The 17,813-nt window shown below is 45.9% G+C and overlaps 1 protein-coding gene across 1 annotated transcript in view; it reads left to right on the top strand.

Annotated features, from left to right (window-relative positions):
• syt1a (synaptotagmin Ia) overlaps nt 1–17,813 on the top strand; it is a 288,112-nt gene that overhangs the window by 247,679 nt on the left and 22,620 nt on the right. The window contains exons 5-7 of the mRNA XM_041216496.1: nt 5,999–6,124; nt 9,581–9,748; nt 11,774–11,941. Coding sequence (XP_041072430.1) covers nt 5,999–6,124; nt 9,581–9,748; nt 11,774–11,941 — 462 coding nt within the window. The remainder of the gene's footprint in view (nt 1–5,998; nt 6,125–9,580; nt 9,749–11,773; nt 11,942–17,813) is intronic.

Below are 17,813 nucleotides of genomic sequence, written 5' to 3'. Positions count from 1 at the left end.
CCTCCCATGTATCTTTGAGCTAAGCCAACTTAGATTTGAAGGATAATGGTCTTTTTACTCAAAATTCTCAACCGATAATGGATGAGGAATCTTACCCAAAACTGATAAAGATTCCCTGGATTTCTCAAATCCTTCAATAATACATGTAAGCACTTTTTTTAACCTCTGTCATTTTAGTTTCTTTATGACTCTGTGAAGCACAGAGGGACTTTTCTCTACATTAAACTGCTCCATAAATAGTGATCTGCTAACCAGGGCACATAGCAGCATGGTCAGGATCCTCTGAAAAAGCAACATTTAGATAAGGAAGTAACAACAGTTGTTGAGTTGAGAAGATTGAGGATCAATCTGACCCAAGGCTTTAAAATGATAAAGGGATTCGATGGGTAGATACGAGAGAAACTATTTTCTCTAGTTGGGGAATCTTCAAAATAGAACCAGGCCATTTAGGAGCGAAATCACTTTTTCCACAAAATGGGTAAAATAGGATAGAGAAGGAGAGAAAATTGCCCCTGGTGATGGATTCCAGAACAAAGGGGTATAAGCTCAGGGCACGGTTCAAGGGAGATGTCAGGATTCACTTCCTCACACGAAGTGCAATGGAAATCTGGAACTTGTGGATTCTGGGATTCGTTGAAATTTTCAAGGTTGTGATCAATAGATTTTTGTTGGGTAGGAGCACCTGGGAATATAGAGCCAAAGCAGGTAAATGGTGTTGAGGTACAAATCATCCATGACCTGATTGAATGATGAGATGGGCTGAATGGCCTTCTCCTGTTCCTATTTTCCTATATACATGATAGCCAAGACGGAAAGCAAAATTGGTCCAGGGACTTTCATTTCCAAACTTCTACAATGATGGGAAGGGGATGTAGTTCTCTTCACTACACTTTTCGGAACAATTCTACCAGGAAAGCTGAGGGTCATTCCGAAAATTGGGATTGCTGGAGCACATGTATAAAAACAGCTGCACCGATAAACACCGGCCTATAATGTCCCTTGATGTGTGTGTGTAAGCCGGAGAGTAGCATTGTGATGTATGACAAGACAGAATCTCCCAGAGATACTTTATCCTTACACACTGGCCGGAATTTTCCACCCCCAGTTGGGCCGGGATTGCCGACAACATAGAAGCAGGAAGCGATTGTGTGCTCCCCCCAACCCCCACCACCCCCCCCCCCCACCCCATCAATGATGGGCCATGTTTCCCGCCATCGACCATTGCGAATATCATTATCATATATTTGCATCTCGTTATGGCGCCTACTCGCCCGAATCATCCTCCCCATGTTGAATTTAAATCCCACATCGGCGTGAAATCAGAACGAGTCGTTTTGTAACAGCATTTAAACGATGTGCAGCTGGCGACGCGCACTTCACTGGGAACTCCGATGTTAGTTTGCACAACTTAGCGCAGTGCTTGCAGGCATCAGCATAAGGCTGCGACCGTGAGCACCACCGAGGATTCTTGGGGGACTCTCAGGCGGGTCTGCACAGCGGCCAGACCAGGGTTAAGGGTTAGCCGGCTTTTACTGTGCTGCAGGGTAAGGGCTCCATTCTGAAAGGGGCAAGGCCGCACTGCGTATAGGGAGGGGGCCCGCAGAACGAGGGCTCCACTGACAGCGATGAGTGGCAAAGTTTGGACACAAACACATGACGAGGGGGTAGGAGAGAATTAAACGGCCACCCATCTGGAAAATAAGTTCACAAATGAGGGCACTGCCACAGCTGAGACAGTTTAGCATCAGTTCATTTGACACGCATGGAGTCAATCAAGTGAAGCAATTATGCCCACTCAAGCAACACTGACTCCTCAACGTGGCAAAATGATTGCTCCCCTAGTTTTATTCTCCTCATGCACAGCATTCAAAATAAACAGAGTCATACGGAACAGCGGGACTATTGTGCGACTGGACAAGCTTGAGGACCTCCCTTTTGGGGACTCCACAGAAGGGAACACTCTGAACCCCCCCCTAAATTATTGTAAGGTAGACAGTGAACATTCACCCTCATGGTCACACCAGACCTGGCAGTCTTGGAGTGCAGGCTCAGGTGATGCCAGCGCCTGAGATGAGAGAAGAACATCCAGTCCGAGGAGCTGAAGCTATCAACAGCCAGTCATATGGGTTGGGGCAGGGTTGGGGGATTGTGGTCAACTGGACAACATTTCAGAGGGCGGGACTCTCCAGCGTGTGTAAATGGGCCTTGAGGCCAAAATTGCAGGCGATGCCTTGACCAAAAGCGGACTTTAGGAAACAGATGCTGATCCTTGCGTCTCTCTCATTGACACTGCAGTGCGGAGAGCATCAGGAAGATGAAGCCTGGTGATCTTGCTGCCTATATTAATGCTTATAATGGAGAAAAGAAGGAGAAGAAAGCGACAGAGGCGCCTGACTCGCTAAAGGAAGGAGCAGAACACTCAAGTCCAAGGAGCAGCAGGGCCTCCTCTGGATGCAGAGGAAGATCCCCAGAGAGCTGTCATTAGTAGGCACCTCATTAGATCCAGAGTCTATAGATGGTGCATGTGCTACTTGCAGATGAGCAAGAACCAGTGTCGCTGACATCTGTGCATGTCAAGGGAACTGGTCACTCACATATGCCATCTCCTACAGGATTTGGTGCCATGGGAACTTGGAGGGCATCTGCTGCCAGTGGCAGTCAAGTAATCGTCACACTCAACTTCTACAGCAGTGGCTCCTTCCAGGGCTCCACCTCTGCAGAATTTCACACGCCTCCAACCACAACTGTATCCAAGAGGTCACAGACAACATTTCTGCCAAGGCACACAACTTTATTAACTTTCGGCAGAGATTAGGCGAGCCAGGACACAAGGGCACTGAGCTTTGCTGAGGTTTCTGGGTTCCCAAAGGTGCAGGGAGCTATCGACTGCACTCACATGGCTCTTAAATCTCCCTGGCAATAATCAGCCCAGTATGGGAGCCACCATCTCAATGTTCAGCTGGTCTGCGGCCATAACAAACCGATCATGCAGGTTTGTGCAAGATACCCCGGAGGCCTCCACAGCTCTTATATCCTCAGGAGGTCTCAGATCCCTGACATCTTGCAGGGACCACACAGGATGCAGGGTTGGCTCCTCCAGGGGGCTAAGGGCTACCCACAAAGGACGTGGCTGATGATACCCGTGCAGCGGCCTCAGACTCCTGCTGATAGAGGGTACAACAAGGCCATACTGCAACCCAAGCTTTGGTAGAACACTTGTGAGCATTTTGGAAAAGTGTTTAATACCCGTGCCCACGTTGTGCAACTACATCTTCTTCACTTTCCTTACACTGTCGCTATGTCTTGGTGCTCCTATAACATCCACAACAGAGAGGGAGGCAGCCTGCTCTCTGTTATGCCCTATTGTTGTGATGACCTTGGCAGTTAGCCTCTGGAGGGCCGAGACCTGGAGTGCCACGGCCTGTTTTAGGGGTCCTTCTGTGGGCCAGTTGCACCCATCCCAGCCTGTGGAGCTGGAGCTGATGGGGTCACAAGAAGAGGGGATTCGGATGGAGCGGGCACTCCTGGAGTCATGTGGGTGGATGGCCCCAGGGATTTGACCTCCTCCCTATGGGTGCCTGAGGGCTCCTGGCTGACTCCTTGAGGAGAAGAGGCAGCTGGAGTGGGATCGAGCTACCTTCACCCCCTCCCACGTTGACACTGATGGATGCCACCAAGGGTGTCAGCGATGGAGTGCAGTTCATACAGTAGTGCAGAATCGATGCCTTGGACCAAGATCTCAATGGTAGCTGCCATTTCACCAGTGTTGACCTTGGTGCACCAGCATGCCAGCACTATTCCCTCAGACTGAAGGTGGATGGAGTCCTCCATCATGCCTTGCAATCTAAGGAGTGCAGCTAGCATCCTTTCCTGACGTTCCCTTGACTGTCACTGAAACTCCAACAACTGATTTGGGAACGAGTCCAGAGGCTCCTCATCTGACTTGGACTCAGCAGAGCCCTGGCCCCCAGCAGTCCTCTGAGTGCAGGGAACCTAGAATGTCCCTGCCTCCACCTCTGTGGATCAGATAGTGCGCTGTATTCACCAGATTGTGATCCTGAGGCTACTCTAGAACTAGGGTCCCACCGAGGTGTGTATCTCTGTGCTGGTGGAGGGTGTGAGTGAGCACTGTGACAGGTCTTCAATGTGACTCCCCTCAGCTTCCTCATCTGAGGTTTCCTCAGGGCTGGAGTCGAAGGCCGGGCTCGGACCTAATCCCGGCAGCTTTCCAGAGGAAGGAAGGAGATATAATTAGTGCCTGGCAGGTGACTGTATAACAGGAGACGTCACTCTCAGTACGGTTGTCTGATGGATGTTGTGGTGCAGGATCCTCACTTGGCTGAGCCCCGCTGACCTCACCGTCAGTGCAGGCACGGTCCACATCCTCGCCAGCCAGCGGGGAGGCTCTACTCTCAAAGCAAGAAAGGACCTTGATCTCAGCAACTCCTCCACCAGTCTGGGATCTCTTTTTTATTGTGAGCCAGCTTGTCCTACGTGAAGACAGATGGTGAGAGTGTGAGGAAGACGCTTGCGAACACAGATGACAAGGATGACTGGCAAGTGTGAGTGGCGAGCGGAGCCCTGGACTGGACAAGGATGCAAGCTCCAGTGGAGATGAGGCCAGATGGAGATGTCAGGGTGTGTGAGAGTGAGCGGTGATGTACCTTGAGGCAGCAGCTTTCCTAAGCTGAGAGAGTGTGAACATTGTGCAGGGGCACCCTTTAAGTATGGCGCCCGAAGCTAAGGAGCTCTGAGGTCACAGTGGGGCAAGTGAATCAAAGGCTGCCCACCAGCGATACGGTGCGATCCCTGTGGATTACCAGTTACTTCAGCTGGGAGCGCACAATCTGGTGCAAATTCTCTCCATTGCAATAGGCAGATCTGACACCAATTTTTATGCCCACTTTGCCAATTTCAGGGAAAATCCCGGCCATTGTCTTTAGAGTAAGTTAAAACTCGGGTGACTGACTTTGAGCTACAGTTTGGAAATCTGAAACTCTCTCCCCCAAAGAGCTGATGAGACCGTGGGTCAATTGAAAATTTCAAAAGTGTGAGTAATAGATTTTTGTTAGGTAAGTGTATCAAGGGTTACAGAACCAAGGCCGATAAATGGAGTTAAGATGCAAATCAGTGATGATTAAATTGAGTGATGAAGCAGGCTCACTTAGCTGAATGACATCCTCCTGTTCTATGTTTCAAACAAGAGGTAGCCCAAATCATATCACACAGAGGCCACAACTTGTGTATTTAACAATACACATAATTGATTGGTTTTAATCTTGCCAGAGACTGAGACCCTCATTGTTACTGTAAAATTGCATTTAAGGGAAATGCAAATTTATACTCTTGTAAAAGTGAAAGACATCGATTATCCTAAAATCTCAAGTTGGTTTGAAGCTAAGAATTCGGAACTGGAGCAGTATTTAGGAACAACTTGTGCTTTATTCAACTAAATAAATAAATGCATTTACCAGCTTTAATCATTAATAAAAAGCCCAAACTGAAACCTTTCTCAGAACAAAATCTACTTTGCTGTAATTTTGGATCAAGGGAAAAGCAACATTAGAGTTGCACTAATCTGACATTGTTTACTGTTACTGCATGTAATGTTGGCTGAATTCTGCTAAATTAGTATCATCTTGCCTGTTATCAGCATGTTCTATTTACAATTTTCATATTAGGATCTCATCTATAGACCTGAATTTGGTTAAATACCAAGTTGACATGCTAGACAGCTTTAGATGATGCTTGCAAATTTAAAGTACTTGTCTGTGATACTCTGAGATTGTGCACTTTACACAAGCTGTCTGTTGGTTTGAAAACCTCCCAATAGCCATAATAAAGCAAAGCTATACTTTGTGCCTGGGCTAATGAAGATTAAATCATCTACTGCCTGCTTGTAATAGCTTTTCAGTAGAGTCAGAGATTGACTCCCTACCTATGAATCTCCATCAAATTGAACAAGCAATGCATTCTAACATGCCTATCCTGCTCACAGCCTCTGAAGGATGATGATGAAGATGTAGAGACTGGCCTAACTGCAGATGGGAAGGGAGAAGAGAAGGAAGAGGAGAAACTCGGGAAGCTTCAGTTTTCCTTGGATTATGACTTCCAGAACAACCAGGTGTGGTGAGAATCCTCTAAAATATGAGAGAAGAAAATGGCAGATTTTATTTCTACCTGTGGCACGATGTTGAAACATTTAGTCTCTCAACAAAACCATCAAATTAACAATTGCAGTAAGCAGGTTGTTTATTTTGCCTCAAGTAAGATTTTATTCCCGCCTTAGTTTGTCGTACACCGTAGTGTAAAAAGAACGATGGCTCTGGAAACCCGAACCTCAATCTTAGACTCTCAGTTGCATGCTAAGAGAACAGCCATCCTCGCCAGTCAATACACCCCGTTAACCTCTGTGACTTCCTTAGGTAGAATAATGTGTAATCAAATCATTCAGGCCCCACTGCAGCAAACAAATCGACGTGTACATGAAGCACTGAAGTCTAAATCCTGGCACCAGATTGGAGAGGCCTGAGTACCATCCTAATTTCATCCTCGGGACTCGTCATAATAATTCGGGCTAGTTTCAGGCACCAATCAGGTGCGTCGATGCATCCGTCCAAATGGGGCTCTAACCATTGGCTTGTGCTGAGGCCGATGAGAAAGAGGGTTGGGCAGGTGGGCCGAAGGATGTGGGGGAGGGGAGACGGCAGGATGAGGATGGGTCTCTTTAGGGTGTAAGATATCGGTTTGAGGCCGGACTGTCTGGTTTTTAGCCAGTCTGGTCACTGCCTAATACCGAATGGCTCTATATCTGATACTTAGTTGCTTTCGTTGGCTGTCCCTCAATTCGAGGATGACATTGACTCAAGGTCAGAAGTTTTTGCTCTGGGTCTTCATATGACTGAACAGGCCAGTTCTCCACCCACAGGTCATTGGGCACATGGAGCAGGATATACCACGAGGTAGTGGGATCCGGAGAGCAGGATTTACTTCCTTTCCTTCTCTGCTGCCACTCTACCTCATCACTGAGGTGTTTGGACTCAAGGTGTGATGCAGCTTGATAGACAGGTTGTTGTGAATTTGAACAATTGGTAGCAAACTCCTCCAGTCATTAATGTCAATGCTGCCGCGCTTCAAAGAGAACTTCCGGGTGTCTTTGCAGCATTTTCTTGGTCCTCCCCTGGAATGCTGCCACATGGGAGTTGGAAAAATCAGGTCCCGGCAGGGGAGGTATTTTTTTTTCAGCCCTCGGGACACAGCGTTCGGTCCATCGAAGCTGGATTTTGCCTGAATGCTTGTGGTGTGCCTTAGTGCGCTTACCTCAGTGAAGCACCAGCAGGGGTGTGTGCTCAGTTCCCTTTGCAGCAGCCTAAATCCGGCTGGGACACAAACAACCGGCTGTTTTTCATATTCCTCCCACCACCCACCCCCCTAACCCACCGTCATCTCTGGAACCCGGATGAATCTCTGCACGTGATGACATCACCCTCGTACTTGATGATGTCATCCGGGCGTGTCCAGCGATGACCACCCTGGGTCTCTTCCTTCTAATTTCCACGATATTTCTGAGAGTTGTGGGTCTTTCTTTGGAATCAGCAATCCCTTTAAGGAGCCCCCCCACCCCTCTCCACCCTTCCCCCACCTCAAGGGGCCTCTTAAAACCCAGGAATAATAGTGCAGGTTTGCAAAACACAAGCACCCAACTAATGTAACCAATTTTTCAAGGACCAGGTCAGAAGTTTCAGCCGGCCAGCGAGAGTGCCGCTGGAAAGGAACCCGAACCAATTAATCAGAGGCTTGAAGGCCTGATGTAGATCGGGCATCATTACATCCACCTTTTGCCCAATATTGAACTTGGGCCTCAAAGTCTTTGTAACTTTCCCTGAAATTCCCTTTCCAATGAGCTCAGAAAAACAGCAATGTATGACACAACAAAAACAGAATTACCTGGAAAAACTCAGCAGGTCTGGCAGCATCGGCGGAGAAGAAAAGAGTTGACGTTTCGAGTCCTCATGACCCTTCGACAGAACTTGAGTTCGAGTCCCTAGGGACTCGAACTCAAGTTCTGTCGAAGGGTCATGAGGACTCGAAACGTCAACTCTTTTCTTCTCCGCCGATGCTGCCAGACCTGCTGAGTTTTTCCAGGTAATTCTGTTTTTGTTTTGGATTTCCAGCATCCGCAGTTTTTTTGTTTTTATTTATGTATGACACAACACTATCGAAAGTGTTAGCTCGGTCATTAATACTTTAGGAAACTGAGGCATTTATTCCTAACAGACCTAAAACAGGATAGATTCTCTTCGCTAACTGATCATTCCGCTGCAGAGCCATCCAATAATAGAAACATTCAGAGCAGCCAACAGATCTCATCTGTCTCCTGGAATGTATTGCAAAGTAGTGGAAATGGGTTTGCATGTATTTTCTGAAACCTCTTGTGTTACTGTCAGTCTCTTGGGTACATTAATGAAGTGCATTTTTGTTCAAATGTGGACTTTCCAGCCATTTCAATTCAGGTTTTTACAAAGGAAGGAAAGCACCATATAAGGTCTGTAATGCCCCAAGGAGAATATACAATCCAGGAGCTGAAATTAGTTTAATGTTTAAAAATACAGCTCAGTGCCATTTATATCAGAGTGGCTGAGCGAGGTAGGGCACTATGGAATGCACCAGTAAAGCACAGTTAATTTTCATGCAAGGTTTTATTCATTTTTAAGCAAACTGAATACAAAGAAATATTGGTCATGGATTAAATCTGCAGTTAATTTTCCGACACAAATTGATAGTTAACTTCTACAGAAAATAAGATTTGGTTGAGTTAGACAGCTGTCACTCAAAATAGCATGACATCAATTTTAATAGGTAATTAGTTTATGATTTGGAATTGCTTTTGTTAGTTTGGTTTATTAGCAGGCAAGATTGTTGCTCATTAATCTGTACCAGCGATTGGACTTAAATTCCAAATCCAGGGGAGAACCTTTGATTGAAACAACCGAGTATTTATATCGCTAAGGTCCAAATATAAACAAGATGGAAGGTGCCGGCAGCTGAGGTATTTCCTGAAGGAAAGGCTTTCAACCTCATTCCCAGAAATATTGGGGCTCATTTTGCTGCAGTGAGAACCTGCGCCCATATTAATTCCTGGTCCAGCGATGCCTTGACTCTTAAAATACTCACCTTTGAGTTCGATTCCCTCCAAGGCCCTCAATTCCTCCCTATCTCTGTAATGGCCCCTGGCCCTACAACCGTCTGGAATTTCCTCACTCCTCCGACTCTGGCCTCTTGCGCATCCCCGGACACCTACACTTCATCATTGGTGCTCATATATCCAGCTCCCTAGGCCCCAAACTCTAGAATTTCCTCCCCAGTCTTCTCAGCCTCACTCTCTTCAGACTCGTTTTGGCGCTTATCTCTTTGACTGAGCATTTGGTCACTTGTTCTGATACCTTTTTAATGGGCCTGTAGTGACTTTGTGTCTGTTGGTGCCCATGTGAAGTGCCTTGGGACATTTTTACAACATTAAAGGCGCTATACAAATGCAGATTGTTGTTGTTGAATACTCTCTTTTGTGTCGTACTAACAGCTAATAGTGGGGATTATTCAAGCTGCTGAGCTTCCCGCTCTAGATATGGGAGGAACGTCCGATCCTTACGTGAAGGTGTTCTTACTGCCCGACAAGAAGAAGAAATATGAAACGAAAGTTCACCGGAAGACACTGAATCCAGTTTTCAACGAGTCCTTCATCTTCAAGGTAACATCTTGGTTCAGGGTCTCAGCAAGTCTAAATCACCGAGTGACAGCTGCCCTTCGGTCCCTTACCCTGGGGTCTGGACATTGGACGGAATTTTACGGCCCTGTTGCAGTGGGGTGGGGGGGTGGGGGGGGGGGCAGGGCCAGGAAATTTGGTGAGCGGTTTTTAAAGTCCATTGGCTTCGACGGGACTGGAGAATCCTGTCAGCAGGAGGTGCTGTAAAATTCCATTCCTCCTTTAGCTGAGACTGGATGGAGCATCTGAACAATTATTGCATTGTATTAACAGCACAACAAACAGGCCATTCGGCCCAACTGCTCTGTACTGTTCTTTATGCCCCACACAAACCTCCTCCCACCCATGTTCATCTAACCCCATCACTACATCTTTCTATTCCTTTCGCCCTCAGATGCTTATCCAGTTTCCCCTTAAATACACCTGTGCTGTTCATCTCAATCCCTTCCCAAATTCCCCATTGGATTTATTAGTGATTATCTTACATTTATGGCCCCTAGTTCTGTTTTCCTCTGCAGGTGGATTCACCTGTTCGAGCAGAGAAACAGCCCTCATTCTTCAGATTCTCATACCACCCACTTCCACTGTCAGCCAGAAGAGGGGAATTGATGCATTTAACATGACTCTAGATAAACGCACGAGGGAAATATAAAACTAGACCCATGAATATCAAGATAGTCACTGTTAGGAACGATGTATAGCGTTAAGTTTAATTTATATTTTGTATTTGGGTGTTAAGAAAGGTGAAACCTGGTTTTAGTTTCATTAAGAAGTTTTTGTGAGCTGGGTGCCGGGAAGTCTGGGGTCCTGTTTGTGTACATGCATTTTTAATGAGTTTTTACAACTCTTGAAGTGAACAGATGGGTTGCCAAATGGGTACTAGTTTAATGAAGTTTTAAAAATTTATATAGAAAAAGCTGTGCTGCTGCCTAGCAACAGAGGTCCAGAGACACACACACAAATAGAGAAACACAGAAGGGTGGTCAGTTAGTGTGTGTTTACCAGAGAAAGCAGGCAGAAGGTCTAATCTCTCTAATAAGAAGTCCTGCAAACCTGCTGGGGTTAAAAGCAAAACACTCTGAAGCTCTGAAGAAGAGTCACACAGACTCGAAACATTAACTCTGTTTCTGTCCCCACAGATGCTGCCAGATCTGCTGAGTTTTTTCCAGCATTTTCTGTTTTTGTTTTATATCTGCTGGGGAACTGAGTATATGGAACTCATATGTTTGCTGTGAAGTTAAAATAACAGTGAGTTTAGATTGTGTTTTTTGGGTGTCTCAGGGAGAGATACCAGCTGAAGAAAAGCACCTAATGAATGTTCAGAAGTCTGCCTGAAGAAAATTGTTTGAAACTGAGCTAACCCAAGCAAGAAACCTTGGTGCTGAGACAGTGGTAACTCTTCACTGGGGTTTTTTGTCTAAGAGGTTTGCTGGGATAAAAGGAATAGCATGAGTTGAATCATTTTCTGGTATCTGTACTGAAATCTTTCCAACCTTTTTGTCTTGTGTAATTTAGTTCATTTTTGTTTGTTTAATAAATATTTTATTCTATGTTATAACAGTACACTGGCAGACTCTTGTGAACGTGTTCAGTAACCGACTGCCACAGTTTCTAAAAAGAAACAAAGTTAGGACCTACCATGCCAAATTTCACTCTGGGATCTGACTTGTCCAACATCAGCTAGCGACATAACATTCACCAATAAATCCAACAGAGAATTCAAGAGAAACTTCTTTACCAAGAGAGTGGTTAGAATATGGAACTCCCTATCTCAGGGAGTACTTGAAGCAAATAGTTTTAAGAGAAAGCATGACGGAGAAAGCACCAAAAGGATGTGTTGATAGGATGAGATGGAGTCAAGTGGAAGGAGAATGACGTGGAGCATAAACACTAACATGGAACAGCTGGGGCTGAATGTAGACGTATATTGTGCGTGTGTTGTATATTCTATCTAATTCAATGTAATGATGTGAACTTTTTGTTCAAGTGAGGTATTGTTGATTTCCTCAGATTCCATACTCAGAACTAGGAGGAAAAACTCTGGTGATGGCAGTTTACGACTTTGATCGATTCTCCAAGCATGATGTCATTGGGGAGGCGAAAGTACCAATGAATACAGTGGACTTCGGCCATGTGACCGAGGAGTGGAGGGACCTGCAAGGAGCTGAGAAAGAGGAGGTTGGTGTTCTGAATTTCATACAGACGTCACACGGAATCTGGCTGTGCCCAAATTGGTAGTGAATTCCAATTCGCCCAATCTCTTAAAGCTTAGCAATTCAGTCATTTATAAAATATTTGCCTGGATTTTGTGGTGATAATGATGTGAAGCTGTCAGTGTTCACTCTCATTGCTCCATTGAAACTGACAGCAACTTCTGGGGTCTGTACATGAACAGAACAACATGTAAATCCATAAGATGCTGTCTTTGAGTCTATGTTCCTCCAGAGGGTGAACTTATGAGATTACCCCATCTGTAACCCTAAGCAATCAGTGAATTGTCAAAATCTTCCACTTTTACACTGTTGGTGTCGTGTGCTGCACAGAGAAAACATTAACACGTGCTGGACTGCAAGCAACCATTGTTGAATTAACTTCATTTACACCTCCCCAACAGAAACAGAGAGGGCAGCAGAGAGGCAGCTGTAACTTATTACACCTGCTCCCCACTTAAAAAATCCCAAGTTATTCATTAAAATGTAAAATAGTGCATGTACATAATTGAATATTGCAGAAAAAAAGAGACACGCTGTTGAAGCTTTCATCTTACACTCATCAGGACAGACAAGAACGCCAAATTTCAAAGGGTGCACCAATTTATTTTGCATGAGAACAGCATGTAGATTAGTTCGCAAGTTAACTCTGATTGGTTAAGGCAGTGCCAAAGAGAATACACGAGGGGACTATTGTCCTATATGCTTTTGTTTGATTCATAAAGGGCACAATGCCTAGACATGTTCCTTTTGTCTGCAGTGGACAGGTCCACGAGTAAGAATACATATAGCTTCTAGCACGTATAAGTGAGCCACATTGTGAGCCTGACTGATTATCAGTGTAGCTATTAACGTATTCAGTTTTGTTCAGCAAGTGCTGCCCAATCATGGAATCACATCTAGCAGTAGGTATTTTGTTTTGGGCAAACACTTTTTTTAATTAACTAGGAGCTTGGGAAGTCTATAGTTTCTCATTGGCCCACTTGTTGCCATTTTAAATGCAATCAGAGTTGACTGACCAACCAATCAGCACCCTTTTCTCCTGCAATAAAATTGTGGTGATCATTTGAAATGTGGCATTCTTGTGTTTGTCCTGATGAATACAAAGCAAAAAGCTTCAGCAAAGTTTCCTTCTTTCCAGCAAGTTCAAGTTCTGTACTCCCAAAGAAGTGATTGGTCCAGATCTTCTGGCCTTCGAATTATCAGAGACCGGACATACCACCAAAATGCGCTACAGGAGTCCCAACACACCAACTCCATTGGAGTTGCCCAGGAGGTTTGGACCTTCGATGGCCAATTCCCCTGCTCCTTGGGACCCTCCGAAAAGGTCTGCAAGTCTGAGTGAGAGTTGGAGGCTTCGGACAGTTTGACTTATTTACCTGGGTAGTTACCCAGGAAATGTTAGACAGAAAAGTCCTAGTCTAACTCCTGGGTAACTGAGACCCCCCGACACACCGCCACCAACCCCCAAAAATTGTGATATAAATGCACGTTCTTTCTTATTTTACCGGACAGCCTCAGTAACCCCTCAGAGTGAGAGTCCAACTGGGCTGGAAACACACAGTGCCAACGAAAACAGGACATTGCCATGTCCATCTGGTTGTGTAGGTCCCGGGGAGCTCAGAGTTCATGACAGTGTCAGATTGTTTTTAACAGCATAAGAACGAGGAGCAGGAGTAGGCCATTCAGCCCCTCGAGCCTGCCCTGCCATTCATTACGATCATGGCTGATCTCATTTTGGCATCAACTCCAATTTCCCTCCCTCTCCCCATAACCATTCAACCCATTACAAATTAAAAATCTGTCTATCTCCTCCTTAAATTTATTCAGCGTCCCAGCACCCACTGCACTCTGAGGTAGTGAATTCCACAGATTCATGACCCTTTGAGAAAAGTAACAATTGCATTCAGGTGGGAGGGGGGAAGGGAGTGGGCAATGGTGGTCACATGACCTCAGAAATCCATTCAGTCCAGTGATTGTGATAAACTTGGATGACTGGATAAGTTGTTCAAAAAAAAACACTCATGATCTTTGGCTTTATAAATAAAGGCCCAGAATTCAAAACATGGAAGCGATGGTAAATCTTTATAACCACACCATGCATTTATATAGCACTCTTAAAATAGTAAAACATCCCCCAAGGTGTTTCACAAGATGCACCAGAGGAAAGCCTACCACTCAATATTAGGACAAGTGACTAGAAGGTTGGTCAAAGAGATAGGTTTTTAAGGAGCATCATAAAGGAAGAGAGGTAGAGAATTTTAGGGAGGGAATTCCAGAGCTTAGGTCCAAGATAGCTGAGGTACAGCCTCCAGAAGTGAAGGAAAGAAAAATGGGGATGATCAAGTTTTTTTTATTCATTCATGTGATGTGGGCATCACTGCCTAGGCCAGCATTTATTACCCAGCCCTAATAACCCTTGTTCAGAGGGCAGTTGAGTCAACCACATTGCTGTGGGTCTGGAGTCACATGTAGGCCAGACCAGGTAAGGATGGCAGATTTCCTTCCCTACAGGACATTAGTGAATCAGATGGGTTTTTACAACAATCGACAATGGTTTCATGGTCATCATCAGACTTTTAGTTCCAGATTTTTTTATTGAATTCAAATCTCACCATCTTCCATGGCGGGATTTAAACCCAGGTCCCCAGTGCGTTACCCGGGCTCTCTGAATTATTAGTTCAGTGGAGATACCACTACACCATCGCCTCCCTGTAAGTGGTCAAAATCAGAGGACTGCAAAGATCTCCAAGGGTTGTAGAACTGGGACCAAATGCAGGACAGTGAAATTGGGTGGGTGGGGTGGGGATGCGCGGGGGGATGGGGGTGGGTGGTGGGAAGGGGCTTGATGGGTTAAAGGGAGGTGGTGCAAGTTAGGATAAATCACTGTTTGACTTCAGCCGAATAAATGTAACATCATTAAGTAACATCCACACCACACAAGTGCCAGGCAATGACCAACCCCAACAACAGAGAATCCAATCATCTCCCTTTGGCATTCAGTGGAATTCCCATTGCTGAATCCCCCACTACAAACATCCTGGGTGTTACCATTGACCAGAAACTGAACTGGGCCAGCCAGATAAATACTGTGGCTACAAGAGCAGGTCAGAGGCTGGGAATCGTGCAGTGAGTAACTCACCTCCTGGCCCCCCAAAGCCTGTCCACCATCTACAAGGTACAAGCCAGGAGTGTGATGGAATATTCTCCACTTGCCTGGATGTGTGCAGCTCCAACAACACTCAAGAAACTTGACACCATCCAGGACAAAGCAGCCTGCTTGATTGGCACCACATTCACAAACATTCACTCCCTCCACCACCAACACACAGTAACAGCAGTGTGTACCATCTACAAGATGCACTGCAGGAATTCACCAAGGTTCCTTAGACAGCACCTTCCAAACCCACGACCGCTACCATTTAGAAGGACAAGGGCAGCAGATAGATGGGAACACCACCACCTGGAAGTTCCCCTCCAAGTCACTCACCATCCTGACTTGGAAATATATCACCGTTCCTTCATTGTCGCTGGGTCAAAATCCTGGAACTCCCTCCCTAACAGCACTGAGGGTGTACCTACACTCTGTAGTGGTTCAAGAAGGCAGCTCACCACCACCTTCTCAAGGGCAATTAGGAATGGGCAATGAAAATGCTGGCCCAGCCAGCGAAGCCCATGTCCCGTTAAAGAATTTTTAAAAATTGTGTCCAGTTTGGGTAGCGCACTTTAAGATGCAGAGGAGATTTACCAGAATCTGACACTGAGATCTATTGGCCACCTCGAGTCAAGCATTAAAGTGAAGTGATCAAACCATGCAGTGTGCAGCCTGTGAGCTTTGTACCAAAGCCATGGATCGAAACCTTTTCCTGATCTTCTACAGTCCTCTGTTGCAGATGGCATTGGCACGTATCATTGGGTTGGTTAAGTTGGTCCAGTGATGGATCATGAGTAGCAACACTCCCTCATAGGATTATATAAAGGAATTTGGAGAATTTCTCAAGAGTTTGTCCTGAAACTGCTCATTTTTTTTTTGTTTATATTGTCCAGAAGTTGCCGTTTTTTCTGCTCAGAGAGGTTATGCACAAGACTCCACCAACTACTTAATAAATTAAGGAAAGCTCTGTTGATCCTTCTGTGTCTGTATGTGAACACAGTGCTACCCTGACATAATCCACTGACAATAAAATATAGGCAAGCTCACTGACTTTTTTTGGTCCTATAGTTAATAAGCCTCTCCGATTGAATTTCATTTTGCATTTTTACAGTCGCTCTGTTCAATCAGTCAGAAGCATCCTACAGGATATAGATCAGATCACCATCCTCATTGTCACCGGCGGTATTATTAGCATGCGTCTTTGACAAAAATTAATGTTGTTTTATGCAAGCGGTTGCGCAAGCTGGGCGTGACATTGAGAAATATTACCAGCAGAGACCAAAGTGAACCAAGTAACAAAATCAAATGAGATGGGTCATTGGAGCAGAGCAACAGACTGCAGGCACTTCAAGGAGAGTGAGAGGGAGAGAGAGGGGTGGGGGGAGGGGAGAGATAAAGGGGAAAAGGGAAAGGGAGAGAAAAAGACAGAAAGAGAGAAAAGGAAATGGAAAGAGAGAGACAATAAAAGAGAAATAGAAACGAAGCTGGAACATGGCTCTTGTGGAAGGTTCAAGGAAATGCTTGCGCATTGTCAGATTGAGATTTGGGAACAGTTTGCCCAATGGGGACCTCACGAAGAGGTTTGGTCTGGGAGCTGTAGCATCAAATTCAGGTGTTCCAATCTCCCAGGGTTTGTCCGTTCCTCACTGACCAGGTCTTGTACTGACCGGCTGGATCGGCCGCCTCCCAGGGAAGTTAACAGTGCAACCAGGCTGGTGTGGAATAAAAACAGAAAATGCTGGAAAAACTCAACAGCATCTGTTTTTTTATATGTTCATGGGATGTGGGCGTCGCTGGCTTGGCCAGCACTTATTGCCCATCCCTAATTGCCCTTGGAGGTGGTTAGGATCTGGAATGCATTGTCTGAGAGTGTGGTGGAGACAGGGTCAATCGAGTGGTTAGGATCTGGAACGCACTGTCTGAGAGTATGGGGGAGACAGGGTCAATCGAGTGGTTAGGATCTGGAACGCACTGTCTGAGAGTGTGGTGGAGCCAGGGTCAATCGAGTGGTTAGCATCTGGAACGCACTGTCTGAGAGTGTGGTGGAGACAGGGTCAATCGAGTGGTTAGGATCTGGAATGCACTGTCTGAGAGTGTGAGGGAGACAGGGTCAATCGAGTGGTTAAGATCTGGAACGCACTGTCTGAGAGTGTGAGGGAGACAGGGTCAATCGAGTGGTTAGGATCTGGAACGCACTGTCTGAGAGTGTGAGGGAGACAGGGTCAATCGAGTGGTTAGGATCTGGAACGCACTGTCTGAGAGTATGGTAGAGACAGGGTCAATCGAGTGATTAGGATCTGGAATGCACTGTCTGAGAGTGCGAGGGAGACAGGGTCAATCGAGTGGTTAGGATCTGGAACGCACTGTCTGAGAGTGTGGGGGAGACAGGGTCAATCGAGTGGTTAGGATCTGGAATGCACTGTCTGAGAGTGTGAGGGAGACAGGGTCAATCGAGTGGTTAAGATCTGGAACGCACTGTCTGAGAGTGTGGGGGAGACAGGGTCAATCGAGTGGTTAGGATCTGGAATGTGCGATATTTCGCTCGGTAGGTACGGTGGGTGCGGCCACTAAAGGCCTTAACAGTCCAGTTGACTGTGATGTTTCATTGCCTGTGCTATCTTCTGCTCATCGCACAGGCAAAATGGTCAGGTGGCCAGCCAACATTTTCACAAACCTCATTCGAGGG

This window comes from Carcharodon carcharias, chromosome 21 (genome assembly GCF_017639515.1).
Source record: "Carcharodon carcharias isolate sCarCar2 chromosome 21, sCarCar2.pri, whole genome shotgun sequence".
NCBI classification, from domain to species: Eukaryota; Metazoa; Chordata; class Chondrichthyes; order Lamniformes; family Lamnidae; genus Carcharodon; species Carcharodon carcharias.
This window is presented reverse-complemented; position numbering and strand designations above follow the sequence as displayed.